Raw genomic sequence first — 24,299 nt, forward strand, 5'->3', positions numbered from 1 at the left:
CAACACTAGAGTGGTATAGGGGTTCATCTCCTCTACAACACTAGAGTGGTATAGGGGTTCATCTCCTCTACAACACTAGAGTGGTATAGGGGTTCATCTCCTCTACAACACCAGTAGTATAGGGGTTCATCTCCTCTACAACACTAGAGTGGTATAGGGGTTCATCTCCTCTACAACACTAGAGTGGTATAGGGGGTTCATCTCCTCTACAACACTAGAGTGGTATAGGGGTTCATCTCCTCTACAACACTAGAGTGGTATAGGGGTTCATCTCCTCTACAACACTAGAGTGGTATAGGGGTTCATCTCCTCTACAACACCAGTGGTATAGGGGTTCATCTCCTCTACAACACTAGAGTGGTATAGGGGTTCATCTCCTCTACAACACCAGTAGTATAGGGGTTCATCTCCTCTACAACACTAGAGTGGTATAGGGGTTCATCTCCTCTACAACACTAGAGTGGTATAGGGGTTCATCTCCTCTACAACACCAGTGGTATAGGGGTTCATCTCCTCTACAACACTAGAGTGGTATAGGGGTTCATCTCCTCTACAACACTAGAGTGGTATAGGGGTTCATCTCCTCTACAACACTAGAGTGGTATAGGGGTTCATCTCCTCTACAACACCAGTAGTGGTATAGGGGTTCATCTCCTCTACAACACCAGTAGTATAGGGGTTCATCTCCTCTACAACACCAGTAGTATAGGGGTTCATCTCCTCTACAACACCAGTGGTATAGGGGTTCATCTCCTCTACAACACCAGTAGTATAGGGGTTCATCTCCTCTACAACACCAGTAGTATAGGGGTTCATCTCCTCTACAACACTAGAGTGGTATAGGGGTTCATCTCCTCTACAACACCAGTAGTATAGGGGTTCATCTCCTCTACAACACCAGTAGTATAGGGGTTCATCTCCTCTACAACACCAGTAGTATAGGGGTTCATCTCCTCTACAACACCAGTAGTATAGGGGTTCATCTCCTCTACAACACCAGTAGTATAGGGGTTCATCTCCTCTACAACACCAGTAGTATAGGGGTTCATCTCCTCTACAACACTAGAGTGGTGGTATAGGGGTTCATCTCCTCTACAACACCAGAGTGGTATAGGGTTCATCTCCTCTACAACACCAGTAGTATAGGGGTTCATCTCCTCTACAACACTAGAGTGGTATAGGGGTTCATCTCCTCTACAACACTAGAGTGGTATAGGGGTTCATCTCCTCTACAACACTAGAGTAGTATAGGGGTTCATCTCCTCTACAACACCAGAGTGGTATAGGGGTTCATCTCCTCTACAACACCAGTAGTATAGGGGTTCATCTCCTCTACAACACTAGAGTGGTATAGGGGTTCATCTCCTCTACAACACCAGTGGTATAGGGGTTCATCTCCTCTACAACACTAGAGTGGTATAGGGGTTCATCTCCTCTACAACACTAGAGTAGTATAGGGGTTCATCTCCTCTACAACACCAGTAGTATAGGGGTTCATCTCCTCTACAACACTAGAGTGGTATAGGGGTTCATCTCCTCTACAACACCAGTAGTATAGGGGTTCATCTCCTCTACAACACTAGAGTGGTATAGGGGTTCATCTCCTCTACAACACTAGAGTGGTATAGGGGTTCATCTCCTCTACAACACCAGAGTGGTATAGGGGTTCATCTCCTCTACAACACTAGAGTGGTATAGGGGTTCATCTCCTCTACAACACTAGAGCGGTATAGGGGTTCATCTCCTCTACAACACTAGAGTGGTATAGGGGTTCATCTCCTCTACAACACTAGAGTGGTATAGGGGTTCATCTCCTCTACAACACTAGAGTGGTATAGGGGTTCATCTCCTCTACAACACTAGAGTGGTATAGGGGTTCATCTCCTCTACAACACCAGTAGAATAGGGGTTCATCTCCTCTACAACACTAGAGTGGTACAACATAGTGGGGTTCATCTCCTCTACAACACTAGAGTGGTATAGGGGTTCATCTCCTCTACAACACTAGAGTGGTATAGGGGTTCATCTCCTCTACAACACTAGAGTGGTATAGGGGTTCATCTCCTCTACAACACTAGAGTGGTATAGGGGTTACAACACTAGAGTAGTATAGGGTTCATTCTCCTCTACAACACTAGAGTGGTATAGGGGTTCATCTCCTCTACAACACTAGAGTGGTATAGGGGTTCATCTCCTCTACAACACCAGTAGTATAGGGGTTCATCTCCTCTACAACACTAGAGTGGTATAGGGGTTCATCTCCTCTACAACACTAGAGTGGTATAGGGGTTCATCTCCTCTACAACACTAGAGTGGTATAGGGGTTCATCTCCTCTACAACACAACACTAGAGTGGTATAGGGGTTCATCTCCTCTACAACACTAGAGTGGTATAGGGGTTCATCTCCTCTACAACACTAGAGTGGTATAGGGGTTCATCTCCTCTACAACACTAGAGTGGTATAGGGTTCATCTCCTCTACAACACTAGAGTGGTATAGGGGTTCATCTCCTCTACAACACCAGAGTGGTATAGGGGTTCATCTCCTCTACAACACTAGAGTGGTATAGGGGTTCATCTCCTCTACAACACCAGTAGTATAGGGGTTCATCTCCTCTACAACACTAGAGTGGTATAGGGGTTCATCTCCTCTACAACACCAGTAGTGGTATAGGGGTTCATCTCCTCTACAACACCAGTAGTATAGGGGTTCATCTCTCTACAACATCAGTAGTATAGGGGTTCATCTCCTCTACAACACTAGAGTGGTATAGGGGTTCATCTCCTCTACAACACCAGTAGTATAGGGGTTCATCTCCTCTACAACACCAGTGGTATAGGGGTTCATCTCCTCTACAACACCAGTAGTATAGTGGTATAGGGGTTCATCTCCTCTACAACACTAGAGTGGTATAGGGGTTCATCTCCTCTACAACACCAGTAGTATAAGGGTCCATCTCCTCTACAACACCAGTAGTATAGGGGTTCATCTCCTCTACAACACTAGAGTGGTATAGGGGTTCATCTCCTCTACAACACTAGAGTGGTATAGGGGTTCATCTCCTCTACAACACTAGAGTGGTATAGGGGTTCATCTCCTCTACAACACTAGAGTGGTATAGGGGTTCATCTCCTCTACAACACTAGAGTGGTATAGGGGTTCATCTCCTCTACAACACTAGAGTGGTATAGGGGTTCATCTCCTCTACAACACCAGTAGTATAGGGGTTCATCTCCTCTACAACACTAGAGTGGTATAGGGGTTCATCTCCTCTACAACACTAGAGTGGTATAGGGGTTCATCTCCTCTACAACACTAGAGTGGTATAGGGGTTCATCTCCTCTACAACACTAGAGTGGTATAGGGGTTCATCTCCTCTACAACACTAGAGTGGTATAGGGGTTCATCTCCTCTACAACACTAGAGTGGTATAGGGGTTCATCTCCTCTACAACACTAGAGTGGTATAGGGGTTCATCTCCTCTACAACACCAGTAGTATAGGGGTTCATCTCCTCTACAACACTAGAGTGGTATAGGGGTTCATCTCTCCTCACAACACCAGTAGTATAGGGGTTCATCTCCTCTACAACACCAGTAGTATAGGGGTTCATCTCCTCTACAACACTAGAGTGGTATAGGGGTTCATCTCCTCTACAACACCAGTAGTATAGGGGTTCATCTCCTCTACAACATCAGTAGTATAGGGGTTCATCTCCTCTACAACACCAGTAGTATAGGGGTTCATCTCCTCTACAACACCAGTAGTATAGGGGTTCATCTACAACACTAGAGTGGTATAGGGGTTCTACAACACCAGTAGTATAGGGGTTCATCTCCTCTACAACACCAGTAGTATAGGGGTTCATCTCCTCTACAACACTAGAGTGGTATAGGGGTTCATCTCCTCTACAACACCAGTAGTATAGGGGTTCATCTCCTCTACAACACTAGAGTGGTATAGGGGTTCATCTCCTCTACAACACTAGAGTGGTATAGGGGTTCATCTCCTCTACAACACTAGAGTGGTATAGGGGTTCATCTCCTCTACAACACCAGTAGTATAGGGGTTCATCTCCTCTACAACACTAGAGTGGTATAGGGGTTCATCTCCTCTACAACACTAGAGTGGTATAGGGGTTCATCTCCTCTACAACACCAGTAGTATAGGGGTTCATCTCCTCTACAACACTAGAGTGGTATAGGGGTTCATCTCCTCTACAACACCAGTAGTATAGGGGTTCATCTCCTCTACAACACTAGAGTGGTATAGGGGTTCATCTCCTCTACAACACTAGAGTGGTATAGGGGTTCATCTCCTCTACAACACCAGTAGTGGTAGGGGTTCATCTCCTCTACAACACTAGAGTGGTATAGGGGTTCATCTCCTCTACAACACCAGTAGTATAGGGGTTCATCTCCTCTACAACACTAGAGTGGTATAGGGGTTCATCTCCTCTACAACACTAGAGTGGTATAGGGGTTCATCTCCTCTACAACACTAGAGTGGTATAGGGGTTCATCTCCTCTACAACACCAGTAGTATAGGGGTTCATCTCCTCTACAACACTAGAGTGGTATAGGGGTTCATCTCCTCTACAACACTAGAGTGGTATAGGGGTTCATCTCCTCTACAACACCAGTAGTATAGGGGTTCATCTCCTCTACAACACTAGAGTGGTATAGGGGTTCATCTCCTCTACAACACTAGAGTGGTATAGGGGTTCATCTCCTCTACAACACTCACAACACTAGAGTGGTATAGGGGTTCATCTCCTCTACAACACTAGAGTGGTATAGGGGTTCATCTCCTCTACAACACTAGAGTGGTATAGGGGTTCATCTCCTCTACAACACTAGAGTGGTATAGGGGTTCATCTCCTCTACAACACTAGAGTGGTATAGGGGTTCATCTCCTCTACAACACTAGAGTGGTATAGGGGTTCATCTCCTCTACAACACTAGAGTGGTATAGGGGTTCATCTCCTCTACAACACTAGAGTGGTATAGGGGTTCATCTCCTCTACAACACTAGAGTGGTATAGGGGTTCATCTCCTCTACAACACCAGTAGTATAGGGGTTCATCTCCTCTACAACACTAGAGTGGTATAGGGTTCATCTCCTCTACAACACTAGAGTGGTATAGGGGTTCATCTCCTCTACAACACCAGTAGTATAGGGGTTCATCTCCTCTACAACACTAGAGTGGTATAGGGGTTCATCTCCTCTACAACACTAGAGTGGTATAGGGGTTCATCTCCTCTACAACACTAGAGTGGTATAGGGGTTCATCTCCTCTACAACACTAGAGTGGTATAGGGGTTCATCTCCTCTACAACACCAGTAGTATAGGGGTTCATCTCCTCTACAACACCAGAGTGGTATAGGGGTTCATCTCCTCTACAACACTAGAGTGGTATAGGGGTTCATCTCCTCTACAACACTAGAGTGGTATAGGGGTTCATCTCCTCTACAACACTAGAGTGGTATAGGGGTTCATCTCCTCTACAACACTAGAGTGGTATAGGGGTTCATCTCCTCTACAACACTAGAGTGGTATAGGGGTTCATCTCCTCTACAACACTAGAGTGGTATAGGGGTTCATCTCCTCTACAACACCAGTAGTATAGGGGTTCATCTCCTCTACAACACCAGTAGTATAGGGGTCCATCTCCTCTACAACACCAGTAGTATAGGGGTTCATCTCCTCTACAACACTAGAGTGGTATAGGGGTTCATCTCCTCTACAACACTAGAGTGGTATAGGGGTTCATCTCCTCTACAACACTAGAGTGGTATAGGGGTTCATCTCCTCTACAACACTAGAGTGGTATAGGGGTTCATCTCCTCTACAACACTAGAGTGGTATAGGGGTTCATCTCCTCTACAACACTAGAGTGGTATAGGGGTTCATCTCCTCTACAACACCAGTAGTATAGGGGTTCATCTCCTCTACAACACTAGAGTGGTATAGGGGTTCATCTCCTCTACAACACCAGTGGTATAGGGTAGTATAGGGGTTCATCTCCTCTACAACACCAGTAGTATAGGGGTTCATCTCCTCTACAACACTAGAGTGGTATAGGGGTTCATCTCCTCTACAACACCAGTGGTATAGGGGTTCATCTCCTCTACAACACTAGAGTGGTATAGGGGTTCATCTCCTCTACAACACCAGTGGTATAGGGGTTCATCTCCTCTACAACACTAGAGTGGTATAGGGGTTCATCTCCTCTACAACACCAGTAGTATAGGGTATAGGGGTTCATCTCCTCTACAACACTAGAGTGGTATAGGGGTTCATCTCCTCTACAACACCAGAGTGGTATAGGGGTTCATCTCCTCTACAACACTAGAGTGGTATAGGGGTTCATCTCCTCTACAACACTAGAGTGGTATAGGGGTTCATCTCCTCTACAACACTAGAGTGGTATAGGGGTTCATCTCCTCTACAACACTAGAGTGGTATAGGGGTTCATCTCCTCTACAACACCAGTGGTATAGGGGTTCATCTCCTCTACAACACTAGAGTGGTATAGGGGTTCATCTCTCTACAACACTAGAGTGGTATAGGGGTTCATCTCCTCTACAACACTAGAGTGGTATAGGGGTTCATCTCCTCTACAACACTAGAGTGGTATAGGGGTTCATCTCCTCTACAACACCAGTGGTATAGGGGTTCATCTAGAGTGGTATAGGGGTTCATCTCCTCTACAACACTAGAGTGGTATAGGGGTTCATCTCCTCTACAACACCAGTGGTATAGGGGTTCATCTCCTCTACAACACTAGAGTGGTATAGGGGTTCATCTCCTCTACAACACTAGAGTGGTATAGGGGTTCATCTACAACACTCTACAACACTAGAGTGGTATAGGGGTTCATCTCCTCTACAACACTAGAGTGGTATAGGGGTTCATCTCCTCTACAACACTAGAGTGGTATAGGGGTTCATCTCCTCTACAACACTAGAGTGGTATAGGGGTTCATCTCCTCTACAACACCAGTAGTATAGGGGTTCATCTCCTCTACAACACTAGAGTGGTATAGGGGTTCATCTCCTCTACAACACTAGAGTGGTATAGGGGTTCATCTCCTCTACAACACTAGAGTGGTATAGGGGTTCATCTCCTCTACAACACTAGAGTGGTATAGGGGTTCATCTCCTCTACAACACTAGAGTGGTATAGGGGTTCATCTCCTCTACAACACTAGAGTGGTTCATAGGGGTTCATCTCCTCTACAACACTAGAGTGGTATAGGGGTTCATCTCCTCTACAACACTAGAGTGGTATAGGGGTTCATCTCCTCTACAACACTAGAGTGGTATAGGGGTTCATCTCCTCTACAACACTAGAGTGGTATAGGGGTTCATCTCCTCTACAACACTAGAGTGGTATAGGGGTTCATCTCCTCTACAACACCAGTAGTATAGGGGTTCATCTCCTCTACAACACTAGAGTGGTATAGGGGTTCATCTCCTCTACAACACTAGAGTGGTATAGGGGTTCATCTCCTCTACAACACCAGTAGTATAGGGTTCATCTCCTCTACAACACTAGAGTGGTATAGGGGTTCATCTCCTCTACAACACTAGAGTGGTATAGGGGTTCATCTCCTCTACAACACTAGAGTGGTATAGGGGTTCATCTCCTCTACAACACCAGAGTGGTTATAGGGGTTCATCTCCTCTACAACACTAGAGTGGTATAGGGGTTCATCTCCTCTACAACACCAGTAGTATAGGGGTTCATCTCCTCTACAACACTAGAGTGGTATAGGGGTTCATCTCCTCTACAACACCAGTAGTATAGGGGTTCATCTCCTCTACAACACCAGTAGTATAAGGGTCCATCTCCTCTACAACACCAGTAGTATAGGGGTTCATCTCCTCTACAACACTAGAGTGGTATAGGGGTTAATCTCCTCTACAACACTAGAGTGGTATAGGGGTTCATCTCCTCTACAACACTAGAGTGGTATAGGGGTTCATCTCCTCTACAACACTAGAGTGGTATAGGGGTTCATCTCCTCTACAACACTAGAGTGGTATAGGGGTTCATCTCCTCTACACAACACTAGAGTGGTATAGGGGTTCATCTCCTCTACAACACTAGAGTGGTATAGGGGTTCATCTCCTCTACAACACCAGTAGTATAGGGGTTCATCTCCTCTACAACACTAGAGTGGTATAGGGGTTCATCTCCTCTACAACACTAGAGTGGTATAGGGGTTCATCTCCTCTACAACACCAGTAGTATAGGGGTTCATCTCCTCTACAACACTAGAGTGGTGGTATAGGGGTTCATCTCCTCTACAACACCAGAGTGGTATAGGGGTTCATCTCCTCTACAACACTAGAGTGGTATAGGGGTTCATCTCCTCTACAACACTAGAGTGGTATAGGGGTTCATCTCCTCTACAACACTAGAGTGGTATAGGGGTTCATCTCCTCTACAACACCAGTGGTATAGGGGTTCATCTACAACACTAGAGTGGTATAGGGGTTCATCTCCTCTACAACACTAGAGTGGTATAGGGTTCATCTACAACACTAGAGTGGTATAGGGGTTCATCTCCTCTACAACACTAGAGTGGTATAGGGGTTCATCTCCTCTACAACACTAGAGTGGTATAGGGGTTCATCTCCTCTACAACACTAGAGTGGTATAGGGGTTCATCTCCTCTACAACACTAGAGTGGTATAGGGGTTCATCTACAACACCTCTACAACACTAGAGTGGTATAGGGGTTCATCTCCTCTACAACACTAGAGTGGTATAGGGGTTCATCTCCTCTACAACACTAGAGTGGTATAGGGGTTCATCTCCTCTACAACACCAGTAGTATAGGGGTTCATCTCCTCTACAACACTAGAGTGGTATAGGGGTTCATCTCCTCTACAACACCAGTGGTATAGGGGTTCATCTCCTCTACAACACCAGTAGTATAGGGGTTCATCTCCTCTACAACACCAGTGGTATAGGGGTTCATCTCCTCTACAACACTAGAGTGGTATAGGGGTTCATCTCCTCTACAACACCAGTAGTATAGGGGTTCATCTCCTCTACAACACTAGAGTGGTATAGGGGTTCATCTCCTCTACAACACTAGAGTGGTATAGGGGTTCATCTCCTCTACAACACCAGTAGTATAGGGGTTCATCTCCTCTACAACACTAGAGTGGTATAGGGGTTCATCTCCTCTACAACACTAGAGTGGTATAGGGGTTCATCTCCTCTACAACACTAGAGTGGTATAGGGGTTCATCTCTCTCTACAACACTAGAGTGGTATAGGGGTTCATCTCCTCTACAACACCAGTGGTATAGGGGTTCATCTCCTCTACAACACCAGTAGTATAGGGGTTCATCTCCTCTACAACACTAGAGTGGTATAGGGGTTCATCTCCTCTACAACACCAGTAGTATAGGGGTTCATCTCCTCTACAACACTAGAGTGGTATAGGGGTTCATCTCCTCTACAACACTAGAGTGGTATAGGGGTTCATCTCCTCTACAACACTAGAGTGGTATAGGGGTTCATCTCCTCTACAACACTAGAGTGGTATAGGGGTTCATCTCCTCTACAACACTAGAGTGGTATAGGGGTTCATCTCCTCTACAACACTAGAGTGGTATAGGGGTTCATCCTCTACAACACTAGAGTGGTATAGGGGTTCATCTCCTCTACAACACTAGAGTGGTATAGGGGTTCATCTCCTCTACAACACTAGAGTGGTATAGGGGTTCATCTCCTCTACAACACTAGAGTGGTATAGGGGTTCATCTCCTCTACAACACTAGAGTGGTATAGGGGTTCATCTCCTCTACAACACTAGAGTGGTATAGGGGTTCATCTCCTCTACAACACTAGTAGTGGTATAGGGGTTCATCTCCTCTACAACACTAGAGTGGTATAGGGGTTCATCTCCTCTACAACACTAGAGTAGGGGTACTAGGGGTTCATCTCCTCTACAACACTAGAGTGGTATAGGGGTTCATCTCCTCTACAACACTAGAGTGGTATAGGGGTTCATCTCCTCTACAACACCAGTAGTATAGGGGTTCATCTCATCTCTACAACACCAGTAGTGGTAGGGGTTCATCTCCTCTACAACACAGTGGTATAGGGGTTCATCTCCTCTACAACACCAGTAGTATAGGGGTTCATCTCCTCTACAACACCAGTAGTATAGGGGTTCATCTCCTCTACAACACTAGAGTGGTATAGGGGTTCATCTCCTCTACAACACTAGAGTGGTATAGGGGTTCATCTCCTCTACAACACTAGAGTAGGGGTAGTGGTAGGGGTTCATCTCCTCTACAACACTAGAGTGGTATAGGGGTTCATCTCCTCTACAACACTAGAGTGGTATAGGGGTTCATCTCCTCTACAACACTAGAGTGGTATAGGGGTTCATCTCCTCTACAACACTAGAGTGGTATAGGGGTTCATCTCCTCTACAACACTAGAGTCAGGGGTTCATCTCCTCTACAACACTAGAGTGGTATAGGGGTTCATCTCCTCTACAACACTAGAGTGGTATAGGGGTTCATCTCCTCTACAACACCAGTGGTATAGGGGTTCATCTCCTCTACAACACTAGAGTGGTATAGGGGTTCATACAACACTAGAGTGGTATAGGGGTTCCTCTACAACACTAGAGTGGTATAGGGGTTCATCTCCTCTACAACACTAGAGTGGTATAGGGGTTCATCTCCTCTACAACACCAGAGTGGTATAGGGGTTCATCTCCTCTACAACACTAGAGTGGTATAGGGGTTCATCTCCTCTACAACACTAGAGTGGTATAGGGGTTCATCTCCTCTACAACACTAGAGTGGTATAGGGGTTCATCTCCTCTACAACACTAGAGTGGTATAGGGTTCATCTCCTCTACAACACTAGAGTGGTATAGGGTTCATCTCCTCTACAACACTAGAGTGGTATAGGGGTTCATCTCCTCTACAACACTAGAGTGGTATAGGGGTTCATCTCCTCTACAACACTAGAGTGGTATAGGGGTTCATCTCCTCTACAACACTAGAGTGGTATAGGGGTTCATCTCCTCTACAACACTAGAGTGGTATAGGGGTTCATCTCCTCTACAACACTAGAGTGGTATAGGGGTTCATCTCCTCTACAACACTAGAGTGGTATAGGGGTTATCTCCTCTACAACACTAGAGTGGTATAGGGGTTCATCTCCTCTACAACACTAGAGTGGTATAGGGGTTCATCTCCTCTACAACACTAGAGTGGTATAGGGGTTCATCTCCTCTACAACACCAGTAGTATAGGGGTTCATCTCCTCTACAACACTAGAGTGGTATAGGGGTTCATCTCCTCTACAACACTAGAGTGGTATAGGGGTTCATCTCCTCTACAACACCAGTGGTATAGGGGTTCATCTCCTCTACAACACTAGAGTGGTATAGGGGTTCATCTCCTCTACAACACTAGAGTGGTATAGGGGTTCATCTCCTCTACAACACTAGAGTATAGGGGTTCATCTCCTCTACAACACTAGAGGTATAGGGGTTCATCTCCTCTACAACACTAGAGTGGTATAGGGGTTCATCTCCTCTACAACACCAGTAGTATAGGGGTTCAGTGGTATAGGGGTTCATCTCCTCTACAACACTAGAGTGGTATAGGGGTTCATCTCCTCTACAAGGGTTCACTAGAGTGGTATAGGGGTTCATCTCCTCTACAACACTAGAGTGGTATAGGGGTTCATCTCCTCTACAACACCAGTAGTATAGGGGTTCATCTCCTCTACAACACCAGAGTGGTATAGGGGTTCATCTCCTCTACAACACCAGAGTGGTATAGGGGGTTCATCTCCTCTACAACACTAGAGTGGTATAGGGGTTCATCTCCTCTACAACACCAGTGGTATAGGGGTTCATCTCCTCTACAACACTAGAGTGGTATAGGGGTTCATCTCCTCTACAACACTAGAGTGGTATAGGGTTCATCTCCTCTACAACACTAGGTTCATCTCCTCTACAACACCAGTAGTATAGGGGTTCATCTCCTCTACAACACTAGAGTGGTTCATCTCCTCTACAACATAGGGTTCATCTCCTCTACAACACTAGAGTGGTATAGGGGTTCATCTCCTCTACAACACTAGAGTGGTATAGGGGTTCATCTCCTCTACAACACTAGAGTGGTATAGGGGTTCATCTCCTCTACAACACCAGTAGTATAGGGGTTCATCTCCTCTACAACACTAGAGTATAGGGGTTCATCTCCTCTACAACACTAGAGTGGTATAGGGGTTCATTCTCCTCTACAACACTAGAGTGGTATAGGGGTTCATCTCCTCTACAACACTAGAGTGGTATAGGGGTTCATCTCCTCTACAACACTAGAGTGGTATAGGGGTTCATCTCCTCTACAACACCAGTAGTATAGGGGTTCATCTCCTCTACAACACCAGTAGTATAGGGGTTCATCTCCTCTACAACACTAGAGTGGTATAGGGGTTCATCTCCTCTACAACACTAGAGTGGTATAGGGGTTCATCTCCTCTACAACACTAGAGTGGTATAGGGGTTCATCTCCTCTACAACACTAGAGTGGTATAGGGGTTCATCTCCTCTACAACACTAGAGTGGTATAGGGGTTCATCTCCTCTACAACACTAGAGTGGTATAGGGTTTCATCTCCTCTACAACACTAGAGTGGTATAGGGGTTCATCTCCTCTACAACACTAGAGTGGTATAGGGGTTCATCTCCTCTACAACACCAGTATAGGGGTATAGGGGTTCATCTCCTCTACAACACTAGAGTGGTATAGGGGTTCATCTCCTCTACAACACTAGAGTGGTATAGGGGTTCATCTCCTCTACAACACCAGTAGTATAGGGGTTCATCTCCTCTACAACACTAGAGTGGTATAGGGGTTCATCTCCTCTACAACACCAGAGTGGTATAGGGGTTCATCTCCTCTACAACACTAGAGTGGTATAGGGGTTCATCTCCTCTACAACACTAGAGTGGTATAGGGGTTCATCTCCTCTACAACACTAGAGTGGTATAGGGGTTCATCTCCTCTACAACACTAGAGTGGTATAGGGGTTCATCTCCTCTACAACACTAGAGTGGTATAGGGGTTCATCTCCTCTACAACACTAGAGTGGTATAGGGGTTCATCTCCTCTACAACACTAGAGTGGTATAGGGGTTCATCTCCTCTACAACACTAGAGTGGTATAGGGGTTCATCTCCTCTACAACACTAGAGTGGTATAGGGGTTCATCTCCTCTACAACACTAGAGTGGTATAGGGGTTCATCTCCTCTACAACACTAGAGTGGTATAGGGGTTCATCTCCTCTACAACACTAGAGTGGTATAGGGGTTCATTTCCTCTACAACACTAGAGTGGTATAGGGTTCATCTCCTCTACAACACTAGAGTGGTATAGGGGTTCATCTCCTCTACAACACTAGAGTGGTATAGGGGTTCATCTCCTCTACAACACCAGTAGTATAGGGGTTCATCTCCTCTACAACACTAGAGTGGTATAGGGGTTCATCTCCTCTACAACACCAGAGTGGTTCATAGGGGTTCATCTCCTCTACAACACCAGAGTGGTATAGGGGTTCATTTCCTCTACAACACTAGAGTGGTATAGGGGTTCATCTCCTCTACAACACTAGAGTGGTATAGGGGTTCATCTCCTCTACAACACTAGAGTGGTATAGGGGTTCATCTCCTCTACAACACTAGAGTGGTATAGGGGTTCATCTCCTCTACAACACTAGAGTGGTATAGGGGTTCATCTCCTCTACAACACTAGAGTGGTATAGGGGTTCATCTCCTCTACAACACTAGAGTGGTATAGGGGTTCATCTCCTCTACAACACCAGTAGTGGTATAGGGGTTCATCTCCTCTACAACACTAGAGTGGTATAGGGGTTCATCTCCTCTACAACACTAGAGTGGTATAGGGGTTCATCTCCTCTACAACACTAGAGTGGTATAGGGGTTCATCTCCTCTACAACACTAGAGTGGTATAGGGGTTCATCTCCTCTACAACACTAGAGTGGTATAGGGGTTCATCTCCTCTACAACACTAGAGTGGTATAGGGGTTCATCTCTCTACAACACTAGAGTGGTATAGGGGTTCATCTCCTCTACAACACTAGAGTGGTATAGGGGTTCATCTCCTCTACAACACTAGAGTGGTATAGGGGTTCATCTCCTCTACAACACTAGAGTGGTATAGGGGTTCATCTCCTCTACAACACTAGAGTGGTATAGGGGTTCATCTCCTCTACAACACTAGAGTGGTATAGGGGTTCATCTCCTCTACAACACTAGAGTGGTATAGGGGTTCATCTCCTCTACAACACTAGAGTGGTATAGGGGTTCATCTCCTCTACAACACTAGAGTGGTATAGGGGTTCATCTCCTCTACAACACTAGAGTGGTATAGGGGTTCATCTCCTCTACAACACCAGTAGTATAGGGGTTCATCTCCTCTACAACACTAGAGTGGTATAGGGGTTCATCTCCTCTACAACACTAGAGTGGTATAGGGGTTCATCTCCTCTACAACACTAGAGTGGTATAGGGGTTCATCTCCTCTACAACACTAGAGTGGTATAGGGGTTCATCTCCTCTACAACACTAGAGTGGTATAGGGGTTCATCTCCTCTACAACACTAGAGTGGTATAGGGGTTCATCTCCTCTACAACACTAGAGTGGTATAGGGGTTCATCTCCTCTACAACACTAGAGTGGTATAGGGGTTCATCTCCTCTACAACACTAGAGTGGTATAGGGGTTCATCTCCTCTACAACACTAGAGTGGTATAGGGGTTCATCTCCCTACAACACCTAGGGGTTCAACACCAGTGGTATAGGGGTTCATCTCCTCTACAACACTAGAGTGGTATAGGGGTTCATCTCCTCTACAACACCAGTGGTATAGGGGTTCATCTCCTCTACAACACTAGAGTGGTATAGGGGTTCATCTCCTCTACAACACTAGAGTGGTATAGGGGTTCATCTCCTCTACAACACTAGAGTGGTATAGGGGTTCATCTCCTCTACAACACTAGAGTGGTATAGGGGTTCATCTCCTCTACAACACCAGTAGTATAGGGGTTCATCTCCTCTACAACACTAGAGTGGTATAGGGGTTCATCTCCTCTACAACACTAGAGTGGTATAGGGGTTCATCTCCTCTACAACACTAGAGTGGTATAGGGGTTCATCTCCTCTACAACACTAGAGTGGTATAGGGGTTCATCTCCTCTACAACACTAGAGTGGTATAGGGGTTCATCTCCTCTACAACACTAGAGTGGTATAGGGGTTCATCTCCTCTACAACACTAGAGTGGTATAGGGGTTCATCTTCTCTACAACACTAGAGTGGTATAGGGGTTCATCTCCTCTACAACACTAGAGTGGTATAGGGGTTCATCTCCTCTACAACACCAGAGTGGTATAGGGGTTCATCTCCTCTACAACACTAGAGTGGTATAGGGGTTCATCTCCTCTACAACACCAGAGTGGTACAATAGAGTGGTTCATCTCCTCTACAACACTAGAGTGGTATAGGGGTTCATCTCCTCTACAACACTAGAGTGGTATAGGGGTTCATCTCCTCTACAACACTAGAGTGGTATAGGGGTTCATCTCCTCTACAACACTAGAGTGGTATAGGGGTTCATCTCCTCTACAACACTAGAGTGGTATAGGGGTTCATCTCCTCTACAACACTAGAGTGGTATAGGGGTTCATCTCCTCTACAACACTAGAGTGGTATAGGGGTTCATCTCCTCTACAACACTAGAGTGGTATAGGGGTTCATCTCCTCTACAACACTAGAGTGGTATAGGGGTTCATCTCCTCTACAACACTAGAGTGGTATAGGGGTTCATCTCCTCTACAACACCAGTGGTATAGGGGTTCATCTCCTCTACAACACTAGAGTGGTATAGGGGTTCATCTCCTCTACAACACTAGAGTATAGGGGTGGTATAGGGGTTCATCTCCTCTACAACACCAGAGTGGTATAGGGGTTCATCTCCTCTACAACACTAGAGTGGTATAGGGGTTCATCTCCTCTACAACACTAGAGTGGTATAGGGGTTCATCTCCTCTACAACACAGTGGTATAGGGTTAGAGTGGTATAGGGGTTCATCTCCTCTACAACACTAGAGTGGTATAGGGGTTCATCTCCTCTACAACACTAGAGTGGTATAGGGGTTCATCTCCTCTACAACACTAGAGTGGGGTAGGGGTTCATCTCCTCTACAACACTAGAGTGGTATAGGGGTTCATCTCCTCTACAACACTAGAGTGGTATAGGGGTTCATCTCCTCTACAACACTAGAGTGGTATAGGGGTTCATCTCCTCTACAACACCAGTGGTATAGGGGTTCATCTCCTCTACAACACTAGAGTGGTATAGGGGTTCATCTCCTCTACAACACTAGAGTGGTATAGGGGTTCATCTCCTCTACAACACTAGAGTGGTATAGGGGTTCATCTCCTCTACAACACTAGAGTGGTATAGGGGTTCATCTCCTCTACAACACTAGAGTGGTATAGGGGTTCATCTCCTCTACAACACTAGAGTGGTATAGGGGTTCATCTCCTCTACAACACTAGAGTGGTATAGGGGTTCATCTCCTCTACAACACTAGAGTGGTATAGGGGTTCATCTCCTCTACAACACTAGAGTGGTATAGGGGTCCATCTCCTCTACAACACCAGTAGTATAGGGGTTCATCTCCTCTACAACACTAGAGTGGTATAGGGGTTCATCTCCTCTACAACACTAGAGTGGTATAGGGGTTATGGGCCTACTATGGTAGGGAGTAGGCACGTCATATTACCCAATAATAACAACATGGATGTGACCTAACATCGTGGCTTGGGTCTGACTTGGAAAGACTGCCCCTATTGACTACAACCACAAGGTGTGATCACCACAATCAATGAAGACAACACTGACCAAGAGGCAACCCAGAAACAGTTCGGAAAAATTAACCATCAATAATTAACTCTGTCAAGTGGGTATTACAGTTTTCATGAAGACAGAAGCCGAGTGCATTAGTTTCTCCATGTTTGCCACGCGACTGTTCAGTGCTGTCAGTTTTATATTTAAGTGGCATGGGTCGGTTTGTCCCACTAGACCTGTTCCAAAACATCTACGCAGAATTTCCAGGCTGAGTTAAGTGTCATTAGAGAGCAGGATCTGAATGCAGAGCACTCCTAGTGGGACATCAGACAGAAACACATTTCACAGAAACTCTCATCTGTTCCAAGAACTACAAAACATTTTCAGAAAGCCAGTCAACTCATCTATAGAGTATGATGAGGAGTTTTCAATACAGCTGTGAACTTCTCACATAACTCAGGGTTGAAAGATTCTTCTCAAATACAGCCCTGATTTACTACGTTTCATTTAAACTTAATCCCATAACAAGTTCAGAGGTTCTCAAATCAGTTTTCGAGGCTGCTGTGGAGTTTGCGGTTTCTCCATCTACTGATACACTACCACAACCCATGTGAGAGGGTCTGCATTAGCCAACTCATTTCTGCTAAGGGAGCAGAAACAGGCTGGTCATCCAGGACAACACTAGACATTTCAGTGCAGATTTGGAACACTAACCAGGACCACGATGTCCTTCATGTGGTCAAACTCCTCTGGGTGGAGGAAGGAGGTGAACTCTTCTCTATCAGCTGCCAGATCTCCATCCAGATCAGCTGTTTGAAATCTCCTCTCGTCCCTGGGCAGCATCTTCTTGAAGCTGAACTGGTCTGTGGCCTCTTCAAACTCCTCTGGGTTAGCTTGGAGGAAAGACAAACAAGTGGTTGGTGTTCAAACAACTGAAGTAGAGATGCTGTCTTAAATAACTAGGTAGGTCATGATTTTGAATGGAAGGTGTGATATTGTTAGCTGTCAGACAACCAGAGAGGCGAGAGGGGCCATGGGTCTGACAACCAGAGAGGCGAGAGGGGCCATGGGTCTGACAACCAGAGAGGCGAGAGGGGCCATGGGTCTGACAACCAGAGAGGCGAGAGGGGCCATGGGTCTGACAACCAGAGAGGCGAGAGGGGCCATGGGTCTGACAACCAGAGAGGCGAGAGGGGCCATGGGTCTGACAACCAGAGAGGCGAGAGGGGCCATGGGTCTGACAACCAGAGAGGCGAGAGGGGCCATGGGTCTGACAACCAGAGAGGCGAGAGGGGCCATGGGTCTGACAACCAGAGAGGAGAGAGGGGCCATGGGTCTGACAACCAGAGGAGAGAGGGGCCATGGGTCAGACAACCAGAGAAGAGAGGGGCCATGGGTCGGACAACCAGAGAGGGGCCATGGATCAGACAACCAGAGAGGAGAGAGGGGCCATGGGTCGGACAACCAGAGAAGAGAGGGGCCATGGGTCGGACAACCAGAGAGGGGCCATGGGTCAGACAACCAGAGAGGAGAGAGGGGCCATGGGTCGGACAACCAGAGAAGAGAGGGGCCATGGGTCGGACAACCAGAGAGGGGCCATGGGTCAGACAACCAGAGAGGGGCCATGGGTCAGACAACCAGAGAGGAGAGAGGGGCCATGGGTCAGACAACCAGAGAGGAGAGAGGGGCCATGGGTCTGACAACCAGAGAGGAGAGAGGGGCCATGGGTCAGACAACCAGAGAGGAGAGAGGGGCCATGGGTCAGACAACCAGAGAGGAGAGAGGGGCCATGGGTCAGACAACCAGAGAGGAGAGAGGGGCCATGGGTCAGACAACCAGAGAGGAGAGAGGGGCCATGGGTCTGACAACCAGAGAGGCGAGAGGGGCCATGGGTCTGACAACCAGAGAGGAGAGAGGGGCCATGGGTCTGACAACCAGAGAGGAGAGAGGGGCCATGGGTCTGACAACCAGAGAGGAGAGAGGGGCCATGGGTCTGACAACCAGAGAGGAGAGAGGGGCCATGGGTCTGACAACCAGAGAGGAGAGAGGGGCCATGGGTCTGACAACCAGAGAGGAGAGAGGGGCCATGGGTCTGACAACCAGAGAGGCGAGAGGGGCCATGGGTCTGACAACCAGAGAGGAGAGAGGGGCCATGGGTCTGACAACCAGAGAGGCGAGAGGGGCCATGGGTCTGACAACCAGAGAGGCGAGAGGGGCCATGGGTCTGACAACCAGAGAGGCGAGAGGGGCCATGGGTCTGACAACCAGAGAGGAGAGAGGGGCCATGGGTCAGACAACCCAGAGGGGCCATGGGTCAGACAACCAGAGAGGCGAGAGGGGCCATGGGTCTGACAACCAGAGAGGAGAGGGGCCATGGGTCTGACAACCAGAGAGGAGAGAGGGGCCATGGGTCAGATCTGACCAGAACAGGAGAGAGGGGCCATGGGTCTGACAGAACAGATGTCATAAGCAGGTCATATCTGACAGAACATGTCATAAGCAGGCCATCATATCTGACAGAACATGAGAGCAGAGAGAGGGGCCATGGGTCATAAGAGGTCATATCTGACAGAACATGTCATAAGCAGGTCATATCTGACAGAACATGTCATAAGCAGGTCATATCTGACACAGAACATGTCATAAGCAGGTCATATCTGACAGAACATGTCACCAGAGAGGTCAGGGGTCATGGGTCTGACAGAACATGTCATAAGCAGGTCATATCATATCTGACAGAACATGTCATAAGCCATGGGTCATGACAACCAGAACATGTCATAAGCAGGTCTGATATCATATCTGACAGAACATGTCATGACAGGTCCTGAGGCAGAGGGGCCATGGGTCATACAACCAGAGACAGAACAGGGGCAGCATGGGTCATATCATACCAGAGACAGAACATGTCATAAGCAGGGGTCATGGGTCAGACTGACAGAACATGTCATAAGCAGGTCATATCTGACAGACCATGTCAGAGAACAGGTCATGACATAACCAGGTCATATCTGACAGAACATGCCATAAGCAGGTCTGATCAACCTGACAGAACATGTCATAAGCAGGTCATGGGTCATATCTGACAGAACATGTCATAAGCAGGCCATATCTGACAGAACATGTCATAAGCAGGTCATATCTGACAGAAGGGGTCATATCATATCTGACAGAACATGTCATAAGCAGGTCATAAGGGGCCATCTGACAGAACATGTCATAAGCAGGCTGACAGAAGGGGTCATGGGTCTATCAACCAGAACATGTCATAAGCAGGTCATATCATATCTGACAACATATCTGACAGAACATGTCATAAGCAGGTCATACATATCTGACAGAACATGTCATAAGCAGGTCATATCATACTGACAGAACATGTCATAAGCAGGTCATATCATATCTGACAGAACATGTCATAAGAGGTCATATCATGGGGTCATAATCTGAGGGGCCATGCAGGTCTGACAACCAGAACATGTCATAAGGGGCCATATCTGACAGAACCAGAGAGGTCATATCAGAAGGGGTCATAAGGGTCATACTGACAGAACATGTCATAAGCAGGTCATATCTGACAGAACATGTCATAAGCAGGTCATATCTGACAGAACATGGCCATGGGTCTGACATACCAGAACATGTCATAAGCAGGTCATATCATATCTGACAGAACATGTCATAAGCAGGTCATATCATATCTGACAGAACATGTCATAAGCAGGTCATATCATATCTGACAGAACCAGAGCAGGTCAGAGGGGCCATCATATCTTACCAGAACATGTCATAAGCAGGTCATATCTGACAGAACATGTCATAAGCAGGTCATATCTGACAGAACCAGAGAGGCGAGAGGGGTCATATCATATCTGACAGAACATGTCAGAGAGGTCATATCAGAAGGGGCCATGGGTCTGACAGAACATGTCATAAGCAGGTCATATCATAGGGGCCATGTCATAAGGGTCTGACAGAACATGTCATAAGCAGGGGCCATGGGTCTGACAGAACATGTCATAAGGGGCCATATCTGACAGACCAGTCAGAGGCGAGAGGGGCCATGGGTCTGACAGAGACATGTCATAAGGGGTCATATCTGACAGAACATGTCATAAGCAGGTCCATGGGTCTGACAGAACATGAGAGGTCATATCATATCTGACAGAACAGGGTCATATCATATCTGACAGAACATGTCAGCAGGTCAGAGACAGAACATGTCACAACCAGTCATATCTGACAGAACATGCCATGGGTCTGACAACCAGAACATGGCATAAGGGGTCATGGGTCTGACAGAACATGAGAAGCAGAGGGGTCATATCTGACAGAACATGTCATAAGCAGGTCATATCATATCTTACAGAACATGTCATAAGCAGGTCATATCATATCTGACAGAACATGTCATAAGCAGGTCATATCATATCTGACAGAACATGTCATAAGCAGGTCATATCTGACAGAACATGTCATAAGCAGGTCATATCTGACAGAACATGTCATAAGCAGGTCATATCTGACAGAACATGTCATAAGCAGGTCATATCATATCTGACAGAACATGTCATAAGCAGGTCATATCTGACAGAACATGTCATAAGCAGGTCATATCTGACAGAACATGTCATAAGCAGGTCATATCATATCTTACACAGGTAGTAGCCATAGGTAGCCTGCTTGTACTCATCCCACGAGATCTTGTTGTCTTTGTTGAGGTCGTAATCTGTCCACACCTTGGCCACGTTCTCGTAGACATAACGCTTCTGCACCCGCTTGATCCAGGCCTTCAGTTCAGTGATGGTGACATAGCCATCTCCATCACCGTCGATCCGGTCCACTATCTTACTGTGGGATACAGAGCGCACACAAACACTACTATAGTATATCGTTCATTTCCTTTCATTATAATGCACTGCCATACATAGATGCAGTTAAATATAATGGACCACATGTTTCCTTTAGAAAAGGTAACCGAGACATGAGTTGATGTCTTCAGGGGCATAAGTAAGCAGTCATTCTAGCAAAACAACACTATCAGTTTATAAATACTGTCAGCCAGCGATGAGAGAATAAAAAACTATTGAGTTACATGTTTGCTTTGGGAGGAACTTGTGCCTAAATAATATTGAGTGTGTTATATTTAGGAAGTTAGTTTTCCACCAACGAGGGTAAACTTATTTATATCTATCTTGGTTGCCACGTTGTGATGTTAAGAGGGTCCTCCCACTCAATGCGATTCAGGAAAGGGAATTCTCAGGGAGAAATGCCAACACAACTTATGCCCATTTCAGCCAACGTGTGTAACATAGAGCCAACATGTCATTTTACCAGTGGCAGAGATGAAACAGAACTACAGGAAGCTAGACAGGTCTCTTTATGAAATAACACACCGCCGTTGACACGTTCCATGGGTTCCAACACACATTTAAAACCCCCGAACAAGATTCTGCTCGTGGTTCTCAACTTTTATCCAACTCTCTCAACACCACAAAACCCCCTCTTGCTTCTTTAATGCATTATCCATAATTAAGAACTACACTCTGCAATTATAATATGACCGGGGAATGTGTGCGAGCGAATAGCACTCGCTCTACATTTAAAAGCGTAATAATGTACCGTTATATCATGCGGGTCTGCTGGCATGCAAACGTCTCAGGCACCACTTGGGCGAGTTGTGAATTTTTAATAACCCAAAGCCAAGATACCACGAAATACATTAACAGGAATATGCGACTATTGTGACCCACTAAGGCGGCCTATAACTGTGGAGACATGCGACAATAGCCCACATTACGCACCAGAGGCGGGTTGCGTCACCACCGCTTGCTGTCCAGATAGAGACCCTCGCGACGCAAAGACACCAACGTGAAGAGTTATCAGAGAATAATGGAACTGAGGAGAACCGAATAAACTGTCGTCTTTCAACTAGTTTTGCACTTTAGTGACCCTGCATTGTATCACATGTATCTCTAGTGTTTGCAGGGGAACCTTACCCAAGCCTGTCTTTGCTCTCCTCCGGGGTAAGCTGGTCGAAAGTAGTAGCGTCCTCCTTTCCCAGAAAGGCCTCATGATCGAATTGGAAGCTCTGGTTGTCTTCGTTGGCTTGTTTAATTAGTTCTAACGGGTCGTGGTGGACGCGTTCTTTTCTTAGCGTTGGTTTACCGAGCACGACACAAGAGCAGAGGAGCAGAACGCACACGTAGCCGTACGCGTCCATCAGTAGGATGTTTGAGGTCAGATCAGCTGTTGCGGAGTGAAGCTTCGTGAGCTAAGTAGCAAGCCGTATTTAGCCCGCTGCTACAAATGTAGCCAGTTTGTTACAAATCTACTGAGGCGAAATAAAACAACAGCGCAAGCTGGCTACTTTCTTACTTTGAGGAGCGTAACAATGTTGCCGAAACGTGGCATCCAAGCATCAAGTCTTGCAGTAGAGTATAGGTGCATTTAAAAACATTACACAGGTCACTTCAGACAAGTACAGCCCGCCCCAGGTCGTATTTTCGTTTCAAACATGCCCGGCTGGTTACCACGGGACACCACAGAGCTCAACCGAGCAATGTTGCTTCCTACTTCACGTACAACCATTCACATATTCGGCTTCAGCGCTGGTTCAACCTCACTCATTGTTAGTGTCCCTGCCATTGGTCCACGGGCTGTCTGTAACACGAGATGACTATGGGCGCCACGTTGCAAAATGACACGTAAACACTGCCGTAGAACTCTCACGCATTTTTTGAGGGGCTGCCAAAAATAGTTGTGCCCCTCCTTAATCACCGTGTTGACTCCCTGTTTTATTGATATGGGTATGTTTATGTGTTCTCTCCCCTCTCTCAATTTTCAATTCAATTCTCTCTCTCTCTCTCTCTCTCTCTCTCTCTCTCTCTCTCTCTCTCTCTCTCTCTCTCTCTCTCTCTCTCTGTGTGTGTGTGTGTGTTTTCTTCAGAATATACCAGACTATTGGTTTAACATAAGAAATGCACAAATCAGAATACCACACCCATCATATTTCACACTTGTCGGGTCCCAGGTCTTTAGCTGAAGACATCAGTAAAACAACTCATGGTTATTATCATGACAGGCAATGAGACACAGGACAAATAGCATCATATTATTATTATTTCACATTTACACTTCAGTCATTTAGCAGACACTCTTCTCCAGAGTGACTTACAGTAGTGAGACAATACATTCTTTTTCACACTTTTCCTATTTCAATATGTTCTGACATGCAATAGGAGAGTCTGTGTACCCTGGAAACAACTGGCTGACAGCATCCTCCCTCATCTCCATTTGGAGGCAGGAGAACATGTATTTTGTCATTCAGCATTAGCATAATAAGCCCAACACATGGAACTTAGATTT

General features: G+C 46.3%; 1 protein-coding gene across 1 annotated transcript in view; it reads right to left on the bottom strand.

The window, feature by feature from the left end:
• Window positions 1-23,548, bottom strand: part of rcn1 (reticulocalbin 1, EF-hand calcium binding domain) — a 33,418-nt gene extending 9,870 nt beyond the window's left edge. Inside the window, exons 1-3 of the mRNA XM_052517241.1 lie at window positions 22,931-23,548; window positions 21,589-21,782; window positions 17,646-17,824 (exon numbers count right to left, since the gene is read on the bottom strand). Of these exons, the coding sequence (XP_052373201.1) occupies window positions 17,646-17,824; window positions 21,589-21,782; window positions 22,931-23,154 (597 nt within the window). The 5' untranslated portion in view covers window positions 23,155-23,548. The remainder of the gene's footprint in view (window positions 1-17,645; window positions 17,825-21,588; window positions 21,783-22,930) is intronic.
• Window positions 23,549-24,299: the final 751 nt, after the last annotated feature.

Source organism: Oncorhynchus keta, unplaced genomic scaffold (assembly GCF_023373465.1).
Source record: "Oncorhynchus keta strain PuntledgeMale-10-30-2019 unplaced genomic scaffold, Oket_V2 Un_scaffold_6322_pilon_pilon, whole genome shotgun sequence".
NCBI classification, from domain to species: domain Eukaryota; kingdom Metazoa; phylum Chordata; class Actinopteri; order Salmoniformes; family Salmonidae; genus Oncorhynchus; species Oncorhynchus keta.